The following is a 25,198-nucleotide window of genomic DNA, read 5'->3' on the forward strand; positions in this document are numbered from 1 at the left end:
ACGTGGACATTTTGTGGACTTAGGCCTTTGTCCAAGAGTACCTGGCTACATGTCTAGAAGGGAACCCTGGATTTGCGAAAGACCTCGCGAGAGTAAATATTTTGACCCAAACCATTTTTTTTTTCTAGTCCTAACAGTGTTACTTGTCCCTAAATCCTGAGCAGATCTTATCCACATTGCTCATCCATTATGAAACACAATTCATTTGTACAATGTGCACAAGGAAAAAACAACGCGTACGAATCTCACGAGACTTTCGGATATCTCCATTCTAAACCAAGTGACGACAAGCTGGCATTCATTACCATGGCAACCAACGCCGCGCACATATACTACGTCAACACTCCGCGACAACCAACATGGCTGCGTAATTTGTGAATAGTTTCACCACCTGTGAAAAATTCATTGTTCATGTCGCAAGAAGAAGTTTCTGTTGTACGTCGGCGCTTTATTCGCACTTGGCAACAACTCAGCTCATATTTAAATAGATTTTAGCTTAAAACTGATACAAAATGAAGTCGGACGTGGAGGAGTTAATGCCGAGGCTGCTTCCCGTTGAGTTTGAGGCCAGTGCAGAGAACTTGGACCTGAACGGACCCCCAAGAAACCCCCAGGAATACCTCCGACAAGTCCAGTAAGTTCATCTCAATCAACTGCTTTTTTTGCACGTTGGGACAGCGGGGAATAGAACTTTTTCACAGCAGCCATTTAACCTGAAATAGTAGCATAAACACGGGTGTTACCAATGATTGTAATTAAGGCTCTGTTCCATTCAGGTCAAGCAGCGCTAGGGGGCTTGTTATTGTGTATGTTGGCTCACTTGAAAAGGCCCTGATACACTAAATGGAACGGGTCATTAATTAGTTTAATTGGTAATAGCTGTGTTTACCTTATTATTTCATATCAATACGACTGTTGTGAAAATGTAGTTTGAACAGAACCTTAATTAATATCATTGGTAACGCCCGTGTTTACAGTCTAGTGTTAAGTCTATTGCAAATATAGTGCACAGTGATGGCAGTCAGAAGGTAGAATTTTACTGTGACAGCAAGCGTTAGAATTCACATTTACACATTTTTTTCGCCGTACATTTGCACCCTTAGCTCAGATGTACTCTACTCATAAAAGATCCCATGCCTGCTAAATTGTAATCATCTTTTGTGGTAAGACTTTTTGTGAGAATAGTGCATCAGTTGAGTTTGAGTTCACTTTGTCATGTGCTTTAATGATGTTTCCTTACCATCAGGTTGGAGGCATCTCTATGTCCAGAGGTGGTGGTTGCTCAGATTGACCCCAAGAAACTGAAGAAGAAACAAACAGTTAATGCCTCTGTGAGTAAATGTACACTGTGAGCCATGTTATTTCAAATAATAATTAAAAAAAATCTACTGCATAAACATACAGTACAGCATCTATCATAATGATCCTTTTGATGCAATTTATTCAATTTGAGTAATTTTATTTTAGGTAAAAAAAAACTTGTTTTTCTGTGGGTATATTTATTATAAATCCCATTTTGGGATGGATATTACAAAGGTTACTTTGAAGTCCTGTGTGGAGATAAAACATAAATATTTTAAAATGAAGGTACAAGTTGAAACAAGCTGGAGTATTTTGTTTTTAAATGAATAAATCAAATCCACTCACTATTTTATTAGTAGTCATACTGCTTTAAAAGTATTAAATGAGCTACCAAGAACACATGTAGAATATTGACAGTAATGAAATTAGGAGGAAAAAATGTTATTAATGTTAAAATGCTGTTTCTTCAATTTCATGAGAACTGTGTCTTCTGTGTTCCAGGTGGCAGGTTGTCATGCTGCTCCAGTGGGTTTCTGCCCCAGTCTCAGTTGGCAGCAGCAGCAAGTCAGTAACTTCTCTGATGTCAGACAGGTAAAACAAATCACACAAAACAACTTCCAAGTATTTATATTTTTTATTGTAGTCCATAAATTCTCTAAAACTAAAGACTAAAACCTAAGGGAAATAATCGTGAAATGTCAACAACCCAAAATTATTCAATTTTGATGATGAAACTAATAAAAACAGCAATTCTCAGCTGGACCGCTGTAACAGGATAGAGTTTGTTTTTGAATGTGCTGTGATGATGCTTCTAGTCAATTATAGAATGAAAGAGGCAGAGAGGTGCTCTGTAAAGGTATGTATGCTCACGACATAATCTGTTTTCAGAATCAGTCTATTTTGGGTTTCTGTGTTTTGCTTTCAGAGCATCACAAAGAACAGGAAACACTGGAGCAGCCAGACTTTGGACAGCAACGTGCTGATGGTGAGGAGACAGCATGGACACAGTTTATTCACTAATTACAAAAGTGTACATTTTTTTTTACCATCCCAGTGGTTTCATTTGTTATAAATTCATTTTAATGTGTGTTTGTCTGTCCCACAGCCAAAGTTAACAGATGAAGAGGGCTGGAAGAGATTTTGTTTAGGAGAGACGGTCTATCTGGGCACTTCGTCCTGCCACACAGATGCTGAGTCAGAGCCAGCCCTGGACTATAGCAAGGTTGTATGACTGTGTGTAAAAAAAACCAAACAAAAAGACTCATGTATTTAACTATTATTCAAATATGAAGAAAATTCCTCAGAAATCTCTAAAACTGTTCAACAGCCACTTCAAAGTAAAACACTAGAGTGTATTGTACAAGTTGTTTTACAGCAGGGTAAATCTAAACAGGCCACAGGTATAATTGTTGCTTCTTCTTGTCACTGATTTGTCTGTGCTCAGGTGGGCTTCCCTCCCTTCCTCAGCATAGTCAGCAGACTGAACCAGGTAAATTACTTCTTCATTTAGACACCGAGTCCACAGTAAACCAGTTAAACAGTCTGATAGTTATGCATTTGTCTTCTCCTCGTCTCTCCACAGTCCACAGTGCTGATGGTGTTGGAGACTCTCATCAGCTGGTTTGAGGAGCACGAGTTTGTTCCACAGTTGGTGAGTTCTCCCCTTTTTTCAATTTCTTGCGAACTCCTCACAAGTCCAATGTTACAGTCACATTTCACTGTTATGTTTTCTCACCACCCAATCTAGAGAGGAAGAACTACTTTTACATTTTGTTTTTGCTTGACCATTCTGATTCACTGCTTGCTTTTTTTTTTTTTAATTTTCTTACTTTCCATGTTTTTCTGCTCGGTGTAATTTAAGTTTGTAGGGTATAACTGTGTCATTTTTCTGTGCTAGGGCCGCTGGTTGTATTCTTTGCTGGCCTGTCTGGAGAAACCTCTGCTGCCTGAAGCCCATTCCTGCATCAGACAGCTGGCCAGGAGATCTGCTCAGCTCCGCAGCACACTGGTAAGATTCAGTTTGTACCACTGCCTGTGTTGCTCTAGTGCTGCCATCCTCTGTGGAGTACTACAATGTGTGTTTTGTTGTGGATTTAAGCAAAGATCTTTTAAATTGCCACTCTATCATTTTGTCTATTCTCGATGGTAAAACCTCACTGCTGTTGCCAAGTGGTGACTTTCCAGAAATAATGAATGGATAATTCACTATCAAACATAAATTCATTATCAGTCAATGCATTTCCATTTCTAAATGATGGAACTATATTTTAATGTAAAGAAGTCACAGCAATATGGTCCTTTTTTTGTCAGATCATTTGATTCTTGTCATATATTAGAGCTGACAGCCTGTCTGTCCTCTTTTCATTACTGCACAGGAGAGTCAGGAGGATGAGAAACTGCCTGCCCTCAACCTGCTCATCTGTCTTGTTGCCAGGTATCTATCACTAAGTCCAAATAGTTTATATTGGTCAGGTCATGTAACACTTTATACAGTCGACAAAAATATAAACGCAACATTTTTGGTTTTACTCCCATTTTTCATGAGCTTTTCAGCACCTCTGCTTGCCAAGATAATCCATCCACCTGACAGGTGTGACATATAGAGATGCTGATTAAACAGCATGATTGTTGTACAGCTGTACCTTGGACTAATGATAATTAAAGCACACACTAAAATGTGCAGTTTGATCTAGAATTAAAAAAAAGACTTTTACTCAGCACTGAACTGAACTTATCCCACTCTGCCTCTAATTTGCTTAGTCTGATATCTATACCCTAACCCAGTGTTTCCCAACCCTGGTCCTCAGGGACCCCTGCCCTGCATGTTTTAGATGTTTCCCTGCTCCGACACACCCGAGAAGCCTGATAATGAGCTGATCATTTGAATCAGCTGTGTTGGAGCAGATAAACATCTAAAACATGCAGGGCTGGGTCCCTGAGGACCAGGGTTGGGAAACACTGCCCTAATCCGTTACTCCTCGTGTCTACACTTAAACTCAACCAATGATGGGAATGAATGCAAGCAAAATATTCATAGTTCAGTCCATTTTTCAAGATAAAACTGCATATTTTAGAGTGGACTTTAATTTTGACAAGTCTAAGGCACACCTGTGCAATAATCCTGCTGTTTAATCAGCATCTCTACATGCGACACCTCACAGGTGGACGGATTACCTTGGTAAAGAAGTGCTCACTAACACAGATTTGAACAAATGTGAGAGAAATAAACCTTTTGTGTGCACAAAAGAAAACTTTTTACTTCAACCAATAAAAAATGGGAGCAAAAACACGTGTTGCATTTACATATTTTTGAGTGTATATCAGGGCTGTCCTCGTGACTGGTTTTCCTACATTTAAATGCGAAGAAAGTAAGAGCTTTAAAGTGTCTGTAAAACATGTCAGACTTGTGTGGTTAACACTGTATGTATGCAATCATGATTGTTACCTTTTGTCTGTTCTACAGATATTTTGAGCAGAATGATCTGGCAGACCAGCCGGAGTGAAGACAGGGTTGAACTGTAGTGACTGATATCAAAGACATTAAGAAGGAATATGATGTAAACCTTCTTACTGATGCAGCATTCAGACAGCAGGTTCTGCAGTCAAGCAACACGACACTTATGGACAACTGAAGATGGAGGCTCTGTCAAATTAAATCAGAGGAGAGAAGCGAAAGTGCACACAACCCTGCAGGGGGCCGTGGTGGTTCTGCATGTCGTGATGAAATGACAGAACTGGATCATGAACTCACAACTGCAAGTGATTTGACAACTTGAATGGACCTCTGCTGATACAACGGGACAGAAGCCAAAGCAGTATGACGACAATTTTTGATAAGTGCAGCTTTTTATTTGTGGATTTACTGAGGTTTAAGTGTGTTAAAATGCAAGATTTGTGTATTAAACAGTGATGATTTGTAGAATAACTACTTGTGTGGTTGTCACATGTTAAAGCTTCAACAAAATCTTGCATAAAGTTGCCAGTATGGGTACTCCAAATAAGGCTCCATGTCCAGATTGAAATATTTGCAAGCACACAAGCACTGCACATATCATCCACCAGGACATATAGACATCCAGCAAAGCTTTCAATTGTTTCAGAGTAATGACCCACCAAATGCAGGTTACTAACTGCCTTCACTAGTGATGCATAGATATTTATTGTACCAAATATTAGCTTCAGTTTTCCTAAATTTGCAGAATGAGAAAACTGTAGATTAAAGAAACACTTAGTCTCAAGATGCAAGTCCTTTTGAAATAATACAACTAAGAAACACATTTGAACAAAAAATTAAAATTCTTATGTCAGCTTCTTAAATGTCTATTTTCTGGTTTCTTTACTTCCCTGTTAAATAATTTCAGAGTGTCATTATTTAAGCATTTTAGCACCTTAACAATACCGTGACTTATCTTGATACAAAATGTTCATCGTTCCGTCTCTAGTTGAATCTTCAATTCAAGTGGAAAAAAAACACCACACATTTACACTAATACCTCACCTTTTATTTGTAGTTTGAAGTATATCAGTGGTACAAAAAAATGGAAAAACATTTTCAAAACCCAGAATTTGAGCAAATCACACGTGCCCACGTCATGAAGATAGAAGGGCCTTGACAGCGATCAAATGGCAGATATAAATGAGGATCCACAGCGTTGTCACATCAACTTGAAAACACAACTACTGTACGTTCATGGTTACTGCCTCAATAACCAACAATACCCCCACCAGCCTCTGGCATCATGATGAAGAACTAAACAAAACATCCAACACCATCCTTTCATCGTGCTACAAAGACCTTTTAAAAAACCCAAATACCAAGCTGAAGAGAAATCATTTGGATTTAAAATGACTAAAATTAGTCTTGTCTGAAACGCATTTATTAAGGTGTCCTGCCGAATACTGACAAAATGTCCAGTTCACTTTGCTTTTACCAAGACAAAAGGATGGAGGACAATTAGATCCAGTCATCCACTGTTTCATTTTAGTTTTGACGATGTATAAATCCTACAGAGGACAAAATCCTCCTACATTAAAACTTCAACAGGCCTTTATGTAGCACTTCTTGGGAAAGTGAAAGTTTAAAAACTCTTCATCTCATGTAAATAGTTTGGTTTATTTTCCCTCAGTGTTTTCCTGTGTTATAAGAACCACATTAGCGTCTCTTGTCCTTCCTGTCTCTATCTTTATCCCTATCGCTGCGGGATGACCTGCTCTTCCCTTCCTCGCTCCTCCTCTTCCTCCTCTCCTTGGATCCCTTCGAGTCCCTCCCTCCTCCGCTACTCCCTCCTCTCTTGCGGTGACTCCTCTCTTCTCCCTTCTTCCTGCCCCTGTCTGACAGCCGCCTCTTGCGCTTGCCGCTGTCTCGGCTGCGGCTCCGGCTGCTGCTGTTGGATGATGAGGACGAGGAGGATGATGACGATGAAGATGAGCGGCTGGATCCGGAGGATGAGGAGGAGCTTCCGCTGGAGGAGGAGCCGGAGGAGGAAGAGGAGGAGCTGTTGCTGTGGCTGCGGCCCTTCCTCGGCTCCTTGTCCTTCTTCCTCCCTCTGCCGCCATCCTCTTCCTCCTTAGAGGGTGCAGGGGTGGTGCTTTGAGCCTCTTTGGACTCTGTAAGCTTTTGGGGAGATTCCTCCCCTTTCTCCTCAACAGCCAGGGTCTCAGCTGCTGAGTCCTGCTCCCCAAGGCCAGGGATGAGGAGCCCCTGCGCAGGGACGGTGGGGGCAGTTTGAGACCCGTGACCCTCAGAAGACCCCTGAGCAGCTGGTTCCTCTGTGCTGTGGCTAAGCTGCGGCTGCTCACTGGTGTCCACAGCTTCCCGAATGGTTTCAGTGGGTTCAGAGGACGGCGCGTCCTGCATCTTCTCATCCAGGTGGTCTGTGGGCTCCTGTTTACTCTCCAATTCCCCCTCCTCTTCCTTATTCCTGTCCTTCTGCTCTATTCCCCCCTCCACTTCCATCTCCTCTGACTCTGGACTGGCCTCCTTCTCTCCCTTCTCTGCCCTGTCCTGCCTGTCTTTAAGCCCCTCCTCCTCTACCTTCTTCTTCTCCTCACTCAACTCCATCTTCTCCTCCTCATCTTCCTCCTCCACCTTCTTCAACACATCCTTCTCCCTCTCCTCTACCTCCTCTTTCTCCTTCAACTTTCTGTCCCCCTCCTTCTCTTTCTCCTTCTCCCTCTCTCTCTCCTCCTCCTCATCTTCCTCCTCCTCTTCCTCCATCTCTGTAACCCCCTTGTTACCTGTCACTTTGACTACCTGACCTGCGGGCTTACCCTCCGCTGGATGGTCCGTCCCTGTTGCTGCCGTGTTGCCATCCTGGTCGCGGTTCGGCTGTCGCCGGGGGCGGGACTCCATCTTGCTGAGGTGTTCAGCAAAAGCCTCACACCTCTCCTCAAATATGGCTGTGCAGAAAACAATACACAGAAGTTAGAGAGCAACTGACACTAAATTGTTTTCTCCTGAGGGATTCCATAGGGACTGGGAATCTTTGGAGGAATTTGAGTGTATTTACACCACAGGGATCAGTGTGTGAATTAAGTTACAGGGACATGGAAATTTTTGGAAAAAATCTAATTGCGATTATTTTGATTGAAAAACACATTAAAATGACTGATTTTTTTTTGCAGAAATCTGTACAAACTGTAAATACAATCAAATACAATCTGATGTGCAGAACAGGACATCTCTGCCTTACAAAATACATTCAATTTCAAGTTTTTTGACACATTTTGCCTTTAACAAGTATTGCACCGCCTGTGATTGGAAAATTGCAGAAGCCATATTGCAATTTCGAAAAAAAATTGGACTAATTGTGCTGCCCTAATTTTAACCCCTAAAAAGTCCCTTTCCAAAAATACAGCAACTTTGGGACTTGCAGTGCTGAACATGTTTGATTTACCAAGTACTCACTCACAACCATATTTATCTGCACTTGCAAAAGGGTCTGTTTTTTGTTCATCAACACATAAACATGGATCTACAGAAGAAAGCACATGACAGATGGACTGATGGCAAAGTCCAGGTCTGATTAAGCATTTATGTTGAGGATGAAATAATGCCTGTCCATTGCGTTCAAAGGCGTCAACATTATTTTATATTCATGCAAAATAAAAATAAGAAAAAAGTATTGATGAAAAAAAGCCATTTTTATCCATCAGCTGACTAATTTCTTTGGTGGTCTTTACTACAGTGGAGTTAACAATAGGCTGAGGAAGTTTTTAGTTAACTGAGAAGTAGTTCCTAGGACTAAGACTAAAACTTCTCAGTACTTTGAGTGTAAACACAGCTTAGGTGACTGGACAAACATCTCGTTATAAAGATTTAAGAAGCAAATATATAATCTACTGACCATTTAGTTTCTTGGTGGACTCATCGAGGAGTTTCTGTGTGGCGGAGCACATTTTTCCAGGCAGGTAGAAGATATGAGGCTTGGTCTTGGTACGAATGTATTTCACCAGACGATTGTTGTGGCTGGTCCACTCCTCTTGCTGTCAAGTAAGAAATCAAAAGGCTTTATGAAATTCAGGTTAAGTACAAACTTTCCATCACATCTGGTTTATGCACAATCAAAACAAAACGTGTTTTGCACATAATCTACACTGGATGGCACCATACTGATATGAAATCTACGCATGAATTTTATCAATCACTTAATCCCAAAGGCCGACAACCTGTCAATGGCACCAATAAACAAAAAACTGATTTGAAAATTTTAACAGCCGGTAGATATTCCAGTCACCCATCCAACTCCTTCATTTTCAGTTTTCAATGTCTCTTGTTTCTACTGTCATCAAAATGATGTGAAGTATCGTCTCACCAGCTGAGCCAATTCCACTTTCTGTTCCAGGAGTCTCAGCTCAGTCTGTTTGGCTCTTCTCTCCTCAAACAGCTCCCTCTTTTCGGTCTCCACCTTCTTTCTCTCCGCCTCAGCCTGAACCTCGAGCTTCTGCTCGATCTCTGTACGTCGCTTTTGCTGTCAAGGCAAAAGCAACAGATGGACAGAGACAGGATAAAGGAGAGAAAGAGTTAGAGGAAGATAAACAGCTGAACCAACATTAAGTAACTGCCTAACTTGTTGTTAACCCCCCAAAAGTTCAACCTTATCAGTCTAGTTTCAGCAGCTAAAAAAACATGATCTAGTATGTGCTTTATTATATTTCAGGGGCGTTTTTGTCCTTTGCCTTGTTGACATTAGTCAACCTGTAGAACTCATTAAAAATCCTTAATGTACCTCAGCTGACTACTCAGGAAGTGGATTTGTTTTGCCTGTCCTCCTAAACAACAGTCTGCTCAACAATCTATTAATATGTGACAGATTTCCTCACCTTCTCTGTAGAAACATTTGACTCCTGTTTGAATTTTTGCAGGGTTCCCATCAGCAGGCCGAACATACGCCGATTCCTAAACAAGACAACAAACCCACCATCAAGCACAATTCAAAACTGTTTCATGATTAATATAGACCTTTAGTTTCAGTTCTGTTCTGGCTTTTCCTTATTTGACAGTCAGCAGCACTGAATTTAAGGACAGCCAGCTTATAGCTCATATTATCATACCTCTGTTTGCCCTTTTCATCCATAGTTTGATCTTGAATGAGGTCTCGGCGTGTTCTCTCCTTGGAGGTAGCTACTACAGACGACTGCAACGCCGGCTGAGGGAGGAAGAAAACATCAGAGAAAGAAAACTTGTTTGTTAGGTCTGTCTTTCAAAAAAAAAAAAAAGAATGTCTGAGATTTTTGGTCTGCCTATATTTAAACTGATTACGCAGGATGCATGTTGATTTCAGACAGAAACAGGTCTAATAGTAAAATACATGACAGCAAACAATGGAAAGCATTATACTTGTATAAATACTGGCAAAATAGTCCAACAATGCAGGCCAAGGTGCTCTGATACACAAAATTAATGGACAAAATAGATGTGAATTTCTAAATCCAGACATCTCCTAACTATTCAGAGACAAGTATTTTCCATGGCCAGCCGGTGTTTTACATAATAAATTCAATAAAGTCACAAAATCACCTAAATGTTTCTCCTACATTTTGTGTGATGAAGTGATCATTTCTGTCTTACCTTTTTGACATCGTCATCATCCTCGGCGTCGCTGTCGTGACGCATGTCTCTCCTGGCCCTCTGGTCCCCCGCCAGCCTGCAGTCACATACACAAAAGGATAAGATGCCCATAAGTGGCAGAAGCATCACAATCTATGCAAACACAGCCCCTGCTGCTTTCTCAGCTGTCAGGGCAGACATAGTGATCAAAGCTCCCGTCTGTCAGAAAGTAAAGAATCAAAGTGATTTAATTATTTCCCTGTGTGTGCTCTGAACACGAGAGGAAAGAGAAAAAAAAAATAACTGAAAGGCAGCAACAAAACATGACTACAGAGCATAAGATAACTCATTAGAATTTCTCAATCTTGTTTGGCTTGCAGCTGAGATGTTTTACCACTTTGAACTTGTGTGCAGAGTTGCTGTCAGTAAAGCAGTTAGATGTACATGCATCCCACGATTTCTCACCTCAGCAGGGCTCCTTCGATGTCTCTCTGCTTGGCAGGGGGGCCGCCGCCTCCAATGTCTGAGAGACTACGCCTGAGAAAAAAAAATAGACAGTGGTTAGAGGTAATCACTCTGATTCAAACACTTTAGTGTCAACAAGAAGAGAGAAATGTTCTGTGTGTGTTCTGCCATGTTCTTTAGTATTCACATAAAAACTGATGTGAATATGCTCAACTGTTTCAGCCCAAAGCACAAAAAGTGTTATTATCCAAATACTAACAAGTGAATTGTACACTCAGCTGTCAATTATGTAGGTTTAACTATTTTAGAGAGGTAATGATTCAGTCTTCTTTAGAAGTTTTTTATTTGTGGTGCAGCCTATATATATATGCATACATATATGCACACATAGACATGTTTACACACACAACATATAATCCAATGGCACAGTAATGGGAAATTTGTATGTTGTGTTAATCCAATAATAAAACTATGAGCAATAAATTATATATAGTATATAATACATAAGATGAAGCCAATTTGCTTTCATTTACTTAACAAGCACAGCATATATACACTCCAATGAAGTTAATGGTACCTTCAAAGTTGGTTTGTGATCCACCAATAAACACAGAGATGAACAGTAAGTGCAGTGTGTTGTAGTCATGTAATCAAAGTGTTGCACCAGGGTAAAAACATGCATTCTAGATTAGAGTGGATGTTTTTCAGTTTCAGAGAAAAATTACACAACAAAGCATTTAATTTAGAGAGTTAGAGCTATGAGGTTTTCTGGTTAACTTTATTAGAACACACTAAATCAATATTTGACAAGTAAAATATTAAAACATCCATATTTGCTCAACACATTTTAGCCTCTTTTACTCTCAGCTGTGCATAAACTGCACGTTGTATGAACTTGTTTTAAAATATCGAAATGTGAAGTCACCAGTTATCTTAGTGGTATAAGCAATGAGAAGCAGGTATTTCTCAGTTCTTGGAATGGGTTTTTAAAAAAATCAATGTCGTGTTGTATTAATTATTCTATATCTATCAAACCTCAACAGGAAACTCCACAATTCAAAACCTTTTGCTTTTGTAATTCTGTACCCACCAACTAGACCTCTGCTGTGATAATAAATTAATTTTGCGGTTTCAATGTTTTGTCAATTAAGTGCAAATTAGAGGAAACTTTAATTGCTACATTCAGGGATGCGTTTGATTATGAGGAGTGTGGGTGTTCTGTTACGCACAATCAACACTTGTCTTCTAATTACACTGTGCACAGCAAGCACATCATCCGAAAACACTGAATGGAAAATAATGCAGCATTTCGCTAACTAGACCACAGCTTTACTTTACCTGAGCAGGTTGATTCCTCTGCCTCTACCTCCACCGGGGCCTGCCATGGGGCCGCCGAGCCGACGGATCTGACCCGGTCTGTGGATACAGCAAGAAACAAGGTCAACATCAAACCAACAATCAGCTTTTCTACCGAGCCATATCACAAGGGGAATAAAATGTTTTAAGCCGTATACTCGGCATTATATTGTTGCTTTATTAGAATCGGAGCCATTTGGTACTATTTAAACAGGTACATCTGCGGTGACTTTCGGACGACGCCTACACGGCCTAGCAACAGTTAGCCTACTACTAGGTTGAATAAATCACATCAAGGTTAAAAGTAGATATTAATTCCTGGTTCATTTATCACTTTACAAGCTAAGCCACAAGTTTGGATATAGTTAAGGGGAGCTCCTGTCGGCTCTGCTGGCACAAAACAATCTGAGTAGGTGGTAATGTTTGCTAATTAGCTAACCGACTCATGCTACCACATATAGCTAGTCGTATGTGTGTTAGCAAGTTGGTTAACTTATCGCTACAAATAGGTCAAACGCTAAACAACCAAGGGGCTTTATTTACCTCGACTCATTAGGGTCACGTCCCGTCAATTTACGAATATTATCGTCCACATTTTTTAAGCTCTCCTTGGCTTTTTCGAGCTGGTCTTGCAAGCTCCGCACCGCTACCGCCATCTTGCCTCTAGTTAGCGCGAGTCACATGGTTTTCTTCTTCTTCTATTTGTACCCTCGCTCTGTTTTCTTCTTCGGGTATTTACCGGGAGCGGACATGTTCGTCTACAAGGGAAGCCTTTATTTGAGAAACTCTCGCGAGATTTGTAAGACTTGTCTCTTAATTGTGCACCTGTTGTGCTTTCTACTGTAATAACGCAGTGGTTAAAGTCCGGGCAGGTTTAGAGACCAAAAAACTTTGATAGGGTTAGGAAAATATCACGTTTTGTCTTAATCTTAGCACTCTCGCGAGATCTTTTGCCGGTCTGGGGTTCCCTTCTAGTCACGACCAAACTGACATCCGACGTTTTGGCGCATTGCCGCCATCTGCTGCTCAATATTTATCCTACATGTAATAGCTAAAACAAATTTCAATGTCATAGTTGTTTCGCTGAAATTGTATTTTCACTTTGTGTTCACGTCTGCGCACCTTATCGTTGCCTGAAAAGATCACAATCACAAGCTCACGAGTGCTTTCGCGGCAGTCATATTGGTATGAGAGACAAGAGTAAACGCAGGTGTTAACAATTATACTTAAGGTACTGGTCCATGTAATGAGTCTTTCTAGTGAGACGACATGCACAATAGCAGCACCCTGACTTTTCTGCACGGAACTTTAATTAGTATTACTGGTAACACCTGTGCTTACTCTACTATTTCATGTCGAAATGGCTGCAGTGAAAAAGGTCTATAGTTCTTATTTACCTGTACAAGACTGTAGTAAACTATGTGCTCTTTCAAGTGCATGCATCACTGTATCACCATGTTGCTACTTGCATTAATCTTCCCACCCACGTAAAAACAAGAGGCTATATTTGTTTCACAATACTTCCTGAAAGAACAGTTAAAGGGAAACAAAGCATCTGTAATCTGTCATAAGAGCAATGAAAAATTCTTTGATGCAAAATAATAATGTATATGACTGCTCTTGCAGTCAGAAGTCATGAGGTCCCCAGGAATTATTGTACAATAACTTGTACCATAACAGTGAATTTATAATAAAAGACAAAATTAAAAAGTCATAATTTAAAAAGTTTGTTAAATTATAGTGTGACACTATTTACTGTGATTTTTTTGTAAGGAGAATTAACATTTTTGTTGAATTTAAATCTGGAAATGTTTCTGTTCTCAGGGATTTGGGAAGTATGTGTTTCTTTTAGCAGAACAAAGTCTTCCTCATTTTTATTTGATTTCTCCTGAGCCACAATATATTCTTTCTTCTCTTGGCAGCCAGGTTCTACATGCCTGCCTGCCTCTTTTGAACGGTATCACAAGCTGCAGTGAGCTCAGAATTGTGACTCTAAGATTGAAAATAAAACCCCTTTGAGTTCCGCTCTTGCAGCTCTTGCATATCAAAGTGGAAACCAACCATCAAACCACAGTCAGTTTCCTGGTTCACATCTGCATGTGGCACTGCTGGATTTCTGCTGTTTCCCTGAAGTTATATGAACGTCATTTTGCTACATTACCTACATGTGCATGTCTAGAGAGCATCACAACATAAATGATTTATTGAATATGTAAATACACTGCGGCAGTGTGTGTGTTACTCTGCTGTGTTTGTTTGTGAACTCAATGAACTGTGTGCATGTGAGTGCAAAATGCACAGTGACATGTTCATGCACCCAACACTGAGCTGCAGAAGAGCCTATATATTGAAGTATACTATACTACTATACTATCACATGAAGTCAGCATTAAAGGGAAAATCCACCCTAAACCACAATATACATTTGTCTATTTTGCTCTATTTGAAAACATAAATCTAATCATAACCCAGGTAAAATGTTTTGTTTCAATCACTTTTTGAAGTGTAGCTGCATTTTGAAATGAAAGGACCAAGTTTAAAAGCCTCATTAGTAATACGCACTTTTCCCATACCTTCTGGTGTCATTTTAGGTTTTGACAAAACAAAACAATAATTCTGTCTTCATGTTATGTCCTTTTAGCATTTCATTTTCCAGATTTCTTTTTTACTCCAGTCTTAAACATCCAGTAGAATTCTGACAAAAACAAATTGCAACCAATATCACCACAAACTCATGTCATTTCACCAGGAAATACATGAACTCAAAATAACATTGTGACTTCAAGTCATCTATAAGACTAAAAGAAGTTGCAACAATATAAAAATAATCATAATGTATTAGTTTCTCCAATTCCAGTGTCCAGTCTTTGTTATTAATCAACATTCTGCTGTGGAATGATTGAACGTCACCTGGTGTGTTGTTTGTCACAGAAAAATCTGTTATTCCTTCAGCTTAATTGCACAACATGATAATCTTATAGTCTGATTATCCAAACATGAACAAGTTCTTTGTATGAGCTGAAAACAAAGTGAAATTAGCAGTGTTTATTTTTGGCAAAGGTTATGGGCAAATATTCAATTTTATGCAAAGCAACCATAGAAAATGTGTTTTTTTCATATTAAAGAAAGCAAATAGAGTTGGACTCTTGATCCACAGATGCTAAGTGTGGTTTTTGGCTGCATCATCATTGTCCTATCATATTCTATCTATGGCCTCCATGTTGTTTTTTCCCCAAATGAAACATGATTTTGAAACTAAGTGCTGCTCAAATGTAAATTGTCCATCAGAGCATGAAAACTCAATGGGGCTAGATAGGAAGGAAGCTCCATGGGGGGGGGGGGGGGGGGGGTTAGGTACTGTACCTCGCTGTTTCCTCACAATATTTTCCATTACATGTCTTATATTTGCATCATATCTTATATTTTCAATAAATTCTAATTGTGAGCAGAGAGAAACCATCACTCCTCCTGGTTTGTTGCTGTCTGTCTGTTTTGGCTCAGTCTCACCTTCTCCCCCATTCACCTCATCTCTCTCTCAGCTTCCCCTCCATTTCCCATTGTTGTGTTTCCATGGTGACATTGGTTGAGTCACATTTCTAAGTGTTTCATGTTGCCTCCTCCCTTGAGAGAAAGCCCAGCGTTGCGGGGATGTGCTAATGGACCTTTCTGCAGTTTCAGTGTATTGAGTGGAGCTCACACCAGTGTTTTCCTCCTCATCCACTGTCCTCCTTTGGATGAAGTCTGTTTTCTGTAATATATACATAGAAAACTTGACATAATTCTTTATTAGAGCTCTTTAGACAATTGCACCTATTTTGGCTTTAGTAAAAATAAATGTCCTTTTTGAGTGAGATACAACAACAACAGGTCCTTTTGCCAACTTGTATAGTGGCTCCACACTCACCAGAGTAAGCACTTCTGTTTGTGACACACTCAGCTAGCATATCCTGTTTTGTTTCACCTCCAGCAGTGAGCTTGTATTATGACTGAGACAATCAACAGGTGGTTTTGTCGCTGACTTCCGTTGTGGTTCAGCATCTCATTAGTGGGAAAATCAGCTGGAGGAACTCTTAGAGATCAGCCATCCACCGACCCTACAAGTTCAACACTAAAAGGGCTGTAAAACCCAAAGACTGATGACCAGCTTCTTGTAATCAATGCTAATAAACAAACTGGTTAATGGCTGAAGAATTTAAAAGTGGAGGCTGAAATAAAGTGCTGCAAGTAGTCGACTAACTGACACGTTCAGCACCGCAAGCCCCACCTCCAAAGTTTACATACTTTTGGAAAGTACTGCCACCTGAGCAGGGACTTTTTGGCGGGTAAAATAATGTTCCTGGAACTTAATTTAGACCCCAGTCTCTGGGGAGGAAACGCTGCAAGTTCCTCAAAAGGTTTTTAGTCCCTGGGGAAAGTTCCTGCAGTGGAAACGCGGCTGTTGTTGTCTACCCAGAATTTTGCTTTAGTTAAAAACGTGGTCAAGAAACAACGAGACAATGGAAACAAATGACCTTTTTAATGCTTTTATTCACTGACTAAAAGAAGAGAAGCATTCATTCAACATTAATTCAAATCAACATTCGGCAGGTTGACCCCTCAAGTGTACGCCATCTGTCAGTTAAGAGGTTTTACATGGAGGTTTGTAATGTTTTCTCCACAACAGAACCATGGATCAACACTGTAACACTCGATGATAAAATCTGTCCTCTTGGCTGGAGAGGACTAATTCCCTGCAGACTGAACCAAAAAACAGCTGGAGAGGTTTCAAAGCTTTATTTTCTATCATTTCAGTCTTAAATTCAATTAAGATAGATTAAGTCTAAAATGCTCTCAAATGGGGACAATAGGGGAATGTTTTGGGAGTGGAACTTAACTTTGCTGGTTAGAGCAAGTCTTAATGAATACTTTCAAAGACGTATTTGAAACCATACAACTGTCTGAATCATGCAGAAACATTTTATCTGGGTTAGAGAGTTCACTCAGATTTGAACGTTTTTAAGAAACAAAGGAAATGTAATTAAAATGTGTTCTTTGAAATCTGATCCAGCTGTATTTTGGGTTCCTTCTGGTTCCCTGCTTACAGGATGAAGGTAAAACCCACTGCTATGTGCTCACTTTAACAAACACAATCACACAGGAACGTAACGCTCAGAATATTCAACATTGAAGATGGTAAAACCATTTTCGCAAAAAACACACAACGACATAGCTTCTGATTTACAAAGTCTGTGTGATTTTATAATATACTTCATGTTCATAAATTGAACCCGGACATGTGTTGCATAAGAGTATACCACGGTAATGCATTGTTGAGACCTATACAAATATGCACTGTGTGAGTTTATATATCTATTTATATAGTTTATATTTCTTCCTCTATGGTTTTCTAAAGACGCAGCCAGGCGCTGTCAGCACTGCTTGTGCCCCTTTGTGGCCACTAGTAAGACTGCTGTTATTGCAAACTGTCCTGATTTTAAACAAATGCACAACATTCGTACCACGATAAAACTAGGGGCCGTCTAGCCAGTCTCACAGAGACCAAGAGTGAGCCCGCCGTCACCGCTGCTGTCGCTGGGCTGGCTGACCAGAATCAAAAGATCTTAAAACTAAAATGATAAAGATTTCATAAATCATCATAAGGCCAAGAAGTATTGTCATTGCAAGTTCTTATTCATTTTTTTTTACGTCTTTGTTTCTACTGCGTGACAGTGAAAAAAAGAAAAACAAAATATAAAAACAGAACAAAAAAAGAGAGAGAAGAGTGTGGATTATATGCATTCCTCTTGCATAGTTGTGAGGCTGGACTGGGCAGCAGGCCTGCCTGCCTGGCTAATTAGGAGCTTTGGCTCTCCAGACTTGACAAGAAAGACTTTGTTTAGCAGCCAGAAACATCCGAGCCACGGTAGCTGAGATCTAAATGAAGATAGTTGGCTGACACTGAGCATGAATATCTATCAGTTCCTTGATATAGCCAGGCGTTACACACCAACCTCTGGGGCGTGCATGCATCAGCGCTACTGACAGAGTTTGGCCAGGTTATGCTATCAGTGCCATTTTGTTGTTTCTTCTCTAGAATTACAGAGTGGCAAGTGTATGATAATACCCTTACTGTCACTGTTATGCTGGGATCATCATCATCATAAGCTGGCTGGAAAAAAACAGTTTTAGTGTCAGCTATGGCTAAAACCTGGAGGCTCTCGGTGTGGCTAACTGCTAATGGCCTTGCTCTGTGTGAACCCCCCCCCTTCACCCAGATTATTTTGAGCCTTATACACATCTATCTATATCTGTTTACACAGGACTGATTTTATACCAGTGCAATGCACATCCAGTGTTTTTCTCCAAGTAACAGAAACATATATCAGGATGTTTATCAAGATTCTTCACATTCCTGCATGAGTCCAGCCCGATGTGAGCCCAGTCAGAGGTCTTGCTTGCATGTACTGGTAGTAGTCTATGGTTTTAGCATTTCAATAAAAAAAAAAAAATAAAACAAACAGGAAGCGTCTGAAATCTCACATAGTGATGAGGAAACCCTGTCTTTTAATGGTAATCCCTTCAGAAACAAGCCACCTTCCCCGAATCTCTTTTTAGAGAAGGTTTTAGACCCAGAACCATCTCACTACCTCTTTTCTACAGCTAGTTTTTCCAAAGCATTGCAAACATCCCAAGCATCGACATTACAAGCTCTCTGCGCTGGCATCAAGTCTGAGCTATGATCAAAGTGGAAATGAAACTGGTCATGTCTGATGTGTATCTGCCAGCGGCTCTGAGCCTCTGTCTTAGACTGATGCAGATCTGACACATTCTGCTGCTTTGGTACAAAAATAACACACACTCACTTCTGTCCATTTCAAACGGACGGGCTATTAAAGAAGTGTCAAACCCAACTCTTTGTATATGAGCCTGGTAGGACAGATGTATCCAGATCCTGGTTCTTCTACAGTTCTGCGATCACAACAGTTTTAATAAGCTGTCTCAGATGGACTACATTAGAGGCCAGCTCTGCAGGGAGCCCTGCTATCTTCCAGGATTTCTCTATGAATGCAAATAATGAGCATAGATATAAACAAAACATAAACAGGTCAAATGGGCAGATTGAACTGGCTGCAACCATCAATGTACAGTAACTGCGGGTAATGGTCTCCTGAATAACTGACACCCCATCTCCCCTCTAGAGCCTTCAAACCTGTCATTTAATGGCAGAACTCACTAAAAATAAAGCTCTGTTAGCTGTGTGTCAGTCAGTCTTTCAGTATAGCTATACACAAATGTCTGTCTGCATATGGTGTAGAAATAAGGCCAGTCCAGACTCCATAGCCCATGTATCCATAGTGAACATCTAATGTGTGTGTTCATGTGTATACTAAACATGCAGACTAAAGTCTTCAAATTGTAGTCTGATTAGGCTTGGGTGACATAAAGGTAATACGGTATACCTGGGTATTAACAAATCCCAAAGGTAGTATCGTCAAAAGTACAGACACTCCCCTTTCTATTAAACTGATACGGAGAAGCTGTATTGTAGTGTGCACACATGCCACAATAAGTCAGACTCTGGGGGATGAAGTTACAGGTCTGACTAGTAAAGAAGGAAAAATGCCTCTGCCCTTGTAACAGAGAGTGACAGTGAATGTGCACTGAGCGGAGGAAAAGGTGAACTGTGAAGGTGTCACACTGGCAGTAAATGTACATCTTAGGCTTGACATTACACGTAAATAAAAGCTGCAGCTTCTCAAAGTGTGAGTATCGTTTCCCAACTGCAGGAATAGCGTTGTTGTGACCATCAGGTCCACCTATGTTGAGTCAAGCTGAGAAACTTTACACAAATACTGCCATAATACCGTGTACCCTGGTAGAATATGAGGAAGGCATAGGAAAAAAAAAGCAGATACCACCCAAGCCTAATTCTGATGTTCTTTATCTTTGTTGACTGATTCAATGGGTTTCATGGACAGAGTAGCTAGTCGTCACATTTTAGCACAGTCAGTGTATGCGGCTTTCATGTGTGACCTTTAGTGTACCGGACACAAAAAGGCCCCCAAAATGGCCTCTGGATGCTGAAGCATCAAATGAAAGTGAAGCTTGACATTGCAGTAACACATGTTATAAACCCAGTCAACCTTTTGAAAGAGCAACACACTTTAAACAACCGCTTCTAAATGGTATCACACCTCCGCTCTGCTCAGACCAGCTGGTAATCCGGTGTGACTTTTTGATACTAGCTGCATGCCTGATACTTTCCAAAACAGATCAAAGTAAAAAAAAAATATATAGTATATATTTCTATAGAGTCTAACTTCCATGCAGACATTTTAGCCACATTGTAAACTGTTTGCTAGTCAGATGGCCTGAGCGACCCCCATGTGGAATGTCCTGTTCCTAACTGATCTCTAGCAGTGAATCACTTTACAGCTCCAAAAGTCCAGGACTAAACACTTCCCACGTCAAATTTGACCTTGGCCTGCCAGATCAGGCACAGCGGCCTTTGTCCTAGCTAGGAAAGCTACAATCTGTCAAAGTAGCTTCTGGAAGCAACTGAGGGAGTGTTTAGTCCCTGATGTATTCTGACACTGAACCAAACTCCTTGTCCTCGCCTTTAGTTTTTACATTCACTCACTCCTCACAGTGAAACAGGTGATGGAAAACAGGTAAAGAGGGAGGAATATATGGTGGTGAGCACATATTGTTGACAAACCTCTGTCACACTATAGAAGTACACTGCACTGGACTAGAAAGGCCTTGCTTTGCTCTACGATGCCTCAGCAACATGCAGTGTAGACCCTGAGGAATTTGGCCAAATTGTATAAGTTGTGCATCAATGCTGTTTACCCTTATTATGCAACATGTTGGGTATAAATGTGCCTTCCATAACACACATTTTGTACAGTTAGTGTGAAATCCTACATTTCAGGCACTAACAACATTGGCCAAACCTATGCGTGCAGGTCTGCTTTGGTCTCTTTTCGTTTTGACCACAGAACAACACCGCTGACGTTTTCCCTGGTCAAGCACAGTATGGTCCATAGCATAACAAGTGCCGAGTTTGGACACAAACAGAGTGGTAGCAGTCAGAGTTCAGTGGAAGAGGTGGAGCTGCACCACTAAGGGTAATGAGATGTCAGAATGGAAAGCACTAGAAGGAGGTGTAGAGTAGAGAAGAATACTGGACCGGCCTCCTGCCAGCATGTGCGTAACATGGGCACTTCAGATAGACGTGTGTCTGGGTTTTAGTTTGTTCCACTGTGGTCTTTGGCAGCTTAAAACACATCAAGGAAGGAGAACAGATCCAGTGACTCCTGTTACTCATATGAGTGAACTAGAGGCCTGAGCTATTGTAACTTTTCCCTCCGATTGTACCCTGAGAGCGAACGATTTCTGTTCCTGTTTCCTGCTGCAGTACAAGTGATAAGACTACACTGCTGAACATGAGCCCCCCCCATTTAAATACACACACACAAGCATGCAGAAAACATATGATGGCTGCACTGCTGACAACTTGTTCACACACACATTCATACCATCTTATTCACGTTTCTACTTGATACACTTCTGAAAACTTATGCAGAGTATACAGGCACGCTCCAAGAGAAATTAAAACACACGTGCTGAAACCTTAGCTACTGTAGCTTCTAATGCTGCTTCCCTAAAGAGTGAACTACTGTAACAATCACAGCAACAACAACAAACAACACATAAGCTAATAACTTGGGGAGAGCAGAGGTTTGAAAGACTCCAGAAGCTTCCAGGCACAAGATGGCTCAATATTAATGCTATGCTGTATGTGTCCATGTTTTGTCATAATTTGCCTATCAGCGTCACCTTACTGGCAGAATTTGTCTCACCTCTTCTCTCCTTACAAGGAAAACACAGAGCCTAAACTAACAAAAGAAATCATAAAGAATATATTGTTTTGCAATGCCTCATGCATATTGTGGATATCATCTTTCATTGTCCAGTTTTGTCATTGTAAAATTTGCTAAACTATTTATATGATCACAATTTGTCAAAACATTAACTTCTGACAAAGAATTTGTCCATGAGCCTCAATATCAGAAGACTTTTTCGTGATGAGAACATGATTTTCTACATTTTTCAAGTGGGAATGTTATAGTTGAATGAAAACTTTATTCTACCATAAATCTGGGAAAAAACACAGCCCCTTTATTCTGGGCAGAAACATAGCCACAAGTAGGCCAAGTTGGAGAGCCCAAAAAGTGAAATTTGACTTCTAGTCTGGAGTCAATAACATGTAGGGACATGAGAAGGAAACAGAGGAGGAAGCTCATATGGTGAGTGAGGGTGGAGTTTGTAAAATCAGCTTTTTAAAAATCAGTTGTTTCTAAAAGCTCAGATCAACTACTTTGAAATTACATTCTACAGTAGATTGCTGTGAACTGTCCCTCTTTATCAGGTGATGTCTATAAACAAACAAAACTTATAACATCTTTAATTTCTCACATAAAGGAGCAAAGGTGAAATCTAAAAAAAGAGGAAAATCGGAGAAGGGTAAGAAGAAGATAAGATAAAAACCAACATATTTTGGTCTGAATGTGTTACGTTGGTATTTCAATCCCCTCTGAATGTGTGAGTGTATATACAGCCACAGGCAGCCTATAAAAGAAACTCTTGGTACCAGAGTGCATTTATCCTGAGATATGGACCAAGGACTAGAGAGATTATCATGGCTGAAAACCATCAAGGTCCCTTAACAGATGAGCAAACACTTGGTAACCACAGGCCCACCACTTGGACAAATTCATTCGGGACCAAGCAAAGTGCTGGCACATGGTATAACTGCTTCCACATCAGTCCATGGAAAAAAAGAATCACAGGTCTACCTTGTAAACTACAGACCTTGATATGGACCTTCGCAGTCTGCAAAATAATTGCCCCGACCTCTAAAGTGCCATGGTGCGCACAACAGTAACTGAGCTGAAGCCATCTGGGAGAGTGGCTTTCCAGATAATGGCTAGTTGACAATATTTACTTATGAAAGTTAGGCCAAACCTAACTTTGATTTCCTGGTAAAATACCAACTCAGCTCAGGAAACACCTTAATAAGACACCGGTTTACCACAGCAGCCACAACACTGGAGTGTCAGATTTAACCATTCTTGGCCTAGGTCACACTCAGTACTGTTTTTGTGGAGCACAAGATATTTGGTCATCAATGCCTGGCTTAAGCCTTGAACATGGCGTTCTTGTACTTCCACAGAGCCTGAATAACATTAGGGCAGAGGCAAACCTTTAAACCAGTAATCTTTAAAGGTTAGAGTCAGACTATGGAAAAGTGACTACGATTGAATCAAAGTAATGCCTTCAACCTTGTGAATGAAAGCCAGACAAGATCCACTGTGCCAGACAGAAGTCATTTCACCCCAGAAAATTGACTACATTCAGTTCAGACATTATTTGCACCCAGCAGGTCCTCTTATCAACAGCATGGATTTTCTTCCACTCCACAGCCGTGCTCTGTCCCTCGTCTACAACATCTACTGCAGACATTAAACATGTGCAATGAGCAGATCATTTTTGCCATTCTTTAGTCTTTATCAACCTTAATCTTTGAAAACAAATGTATGATTAGGTTTGCTGACCCCCCAACCAAGGTGTTGCAAGGGTTTATCAGATGGCAAGATAAACAACAACATTAATAACAACAACAACTGTATCCAGAAAACAAGGGGCATGTTTCCAAGGCAACTGTGACTCAAGAGGAAATAAAGAAAAAAAAAGACAATATCTAACACTAACTGATTGTTTCACACACCCGACTCGACATCATCACCACCACTGTCCTGGTCATAGTGATGTTAAAAGCCTACCTGAGACTGACAGAGAAAAGTTTCACCACAGAAATGCGCCACATGATCTAAAACCTTGTTGTGCTGTAGGTTCTCAGAAAAATACCCAGCCTACAATGTCTGAACTAATTTAGTCAGCAGCTATGGCTGTTGTGGCAAGATATGCATCTGCCAAATTTCTGTGGCAAATATAGCTATACAGTAAGCCTTCAGTATAAAACAAAAACCTGACTGGCCAAGAGAACGACAGAATGAGAGTTAAGTTACATTCAGTACATCCTTTTCTTTTCCCTGTTCTTTATCATGTTTTACTCCAAAACAAGAAATCCAACATTGAGGAAAAACTAGTTCCTGCCTACAAAATTGCTGGAGTGACTGCAAAACCTTAGGAAGCTGTGCGTACAGAATACTGCTGTTGTTTTAGCATGGCCTCACCATGAACTTGGAAGTAGTCACAGAGATTTCTCAAAACATGGATTCACATTATCCATTATTATTAATATATATATATATGGCATTATGGAATGAAAACCTGTCTTCTCTTAAGATTAATGCACAAGTATTTGATGAGTTTTAAATCTCAGAGCCCTTCATATTATGACGCACACTCCTGTTCTTTTCTTTGCCTTGACATTTTCATACAAAAGGGCTCTGGAACCAGCAACATTAGTCAGAAACTCTTGATCGCTTGTGGAGAGCAAAGGCAGCTATATTCACCCTGAATATAGAAAAAAGATGCAAAGATTTATAACCAGCTCACTACAGATCAAAACAGAACAGAGGAGGGGTGCGTTGTACTGTGACGGGCTGAATCTTAGAGAGTTTGGCTCTGAATGTTGGTCGGAAGACGCGGCTCCCTATTTAAATCGACCAGTGAGGTTTTCCCAAAAAGTCGACAAGTGAGCAGGGTGGGAAGTGCTGCAAGCATGTAACAGTAATCTCCATAACACCATCAATAACGCGTGCAGAATCCTCAATAAAACCATTTGGCTTTGAAATGCCGCTCACTTTACAATAAATCTCAGTCATAGCACACTGACATGGCTGCTGCTGAAAACTTAATTAAAAGTGATGAGCACCTGCCATAGTCTGCCACATTACAGTGGCGATTCCCACCCTGCTGGCAAGGTTCTCAAACTGGTGGACAAGTGCACAACATGCTCTTTCAGAGAGCAACAACAGAAGCAGCTAAGGTTGTCTTACCAAGGAAGTGATTGAT

At 40.4% G+C, this 25,198-nt stretch overlaps 2 protein-coding genes across 2 annotated transcripts; one reads left to right on the forward strand and one right to left on the reverse strand.

Annotated features, from left to right (window-relative positions):
* Window positions 1-325: 325 nt before the first annotated feature.
* gemin2 (gem (nuclear organelle) associated protein 2) lies at window positions 326-5,303 on the forward strand. Its single transcript, XM_084742065.1, has 10 exons — window positions 326-634; window positions 1,247-1,331; window positions 1,804-1,893; window positions 2,228-2,287; window positions 2,408-2,524; window positions 2,747-2,791; window positions 2,885-2,953; window positions 3,200-3,310; window positions 3,678-3,736; window positions 4,766-5,303. The coding sequence occupies exons 1-10, from the start codon at window positions 513-515 to the stop codon at window positions 4,803-4,805; spliced, it is 798 nt and encodes a 265-aa protein (XP_084598191.1). The 5' UTR covers window positions 326-512; the 3' UTR covers window positions 4,806-5,303.
* A 479-nt stretch (window positions 5,304-5,782) lies between these two features.
* pnn (pinin, desmosome associated protein) lies at window positions 5,783-12,876 on the reverse strand. Its single transcript, XM_084742064.1, has 9 exons — window positions 12,716-12,876; window positions 12,155-12,232; window positions 10,817-10,888; window positions 10,373-10,448; window positions 9,856-9,950; window positions 9,625-9,700; window positions 9,117-9,272; window positions 8,649-8,787; window positions 5,783-7,701 (listed from the first exon to the last, which is right to left on the reverse strand). The coding sequence occupies exons 1-9, from the start codon at window positions 12,826-12,828 to the stop codon at window positions 6,455-6,457; spliced, it is 2,052 nt and encodes a 683-aa protein (XP_084598190.1). The 5' UTR covers window positions 12,829-12,876; the 3' UTR covers window positions 5,783-6,454.
* Between the last annotated feature and the right edge of the window lie 12,322 nt (window positions 12,877-25,198).

This window comes from Lutjanus erythropterus, chromosome 18 (genome assembly GCF_056507025.1).
Source record: "Lutjanus erythropterus isolate fLutEry1 chromosome 18, fLutEry1.hap2, whole genome shotgun sequence".
Classification (NCBI taxonomy): Eukaryota; Metazoa; Chordata; class Actinopteri; order Lutjaniformes; family Lutjanidae; genus Lutjanus; species Lutjanus erythropterus.

What these genes read in the sequence shown, in the direction of transcription:
- gemin2 (XM_084742065.1), top strand. Translation starts at nt 513, where the DNA reads ATGAAGTCGGACGTGGAGGAGTTAATGCCGAGGCTGCTTCCCGTTGAG. An exon ending in ACGAGTTTGTTCCACAGTTG is followed by an intron (nt 2,954 to 3,199) that starts GTGAGTTCTCCC and finishes TTTCTGTGCTAG; the next exon opens with GGCCGCTGGTTGTATTCTTT. An exon ending in CTCATCTGTCTTGTTGCCAG is followed by an intron (nt 3,737 to 4,765) that starts GTATCTATCACT and finishes TCTGTTCTACAG; the next exon opens with ATATTTTGAGCAGAATGATC.
- pnn (XM_084742064.1), bottom strand. Translation starts at nt 12,828, where the DNA reads ATGGCGGTAGCGGTGCGGAGCTTGCAAGACCAGCTCGAAAAAGCCAAG. An exon ending in ATCGAAGGAGCCCTGCTGAG is followed by an intron (nt 10,449 to 10,816) that starts GTGAGAAATCGT and finishes ATGTGACTGCAG; the next exon opens with GCTGGCGGGGGACCAGAGGG. An exon ending in ATGATGACGATGTCAAAAAG is followed by an intron (nt 9,951 to 10,372) that starts GTAAGACAGAAA and finishes TTCCTCCCTCAG; the next exon opens with CCGGCGTTGCAGTCGTCTGT.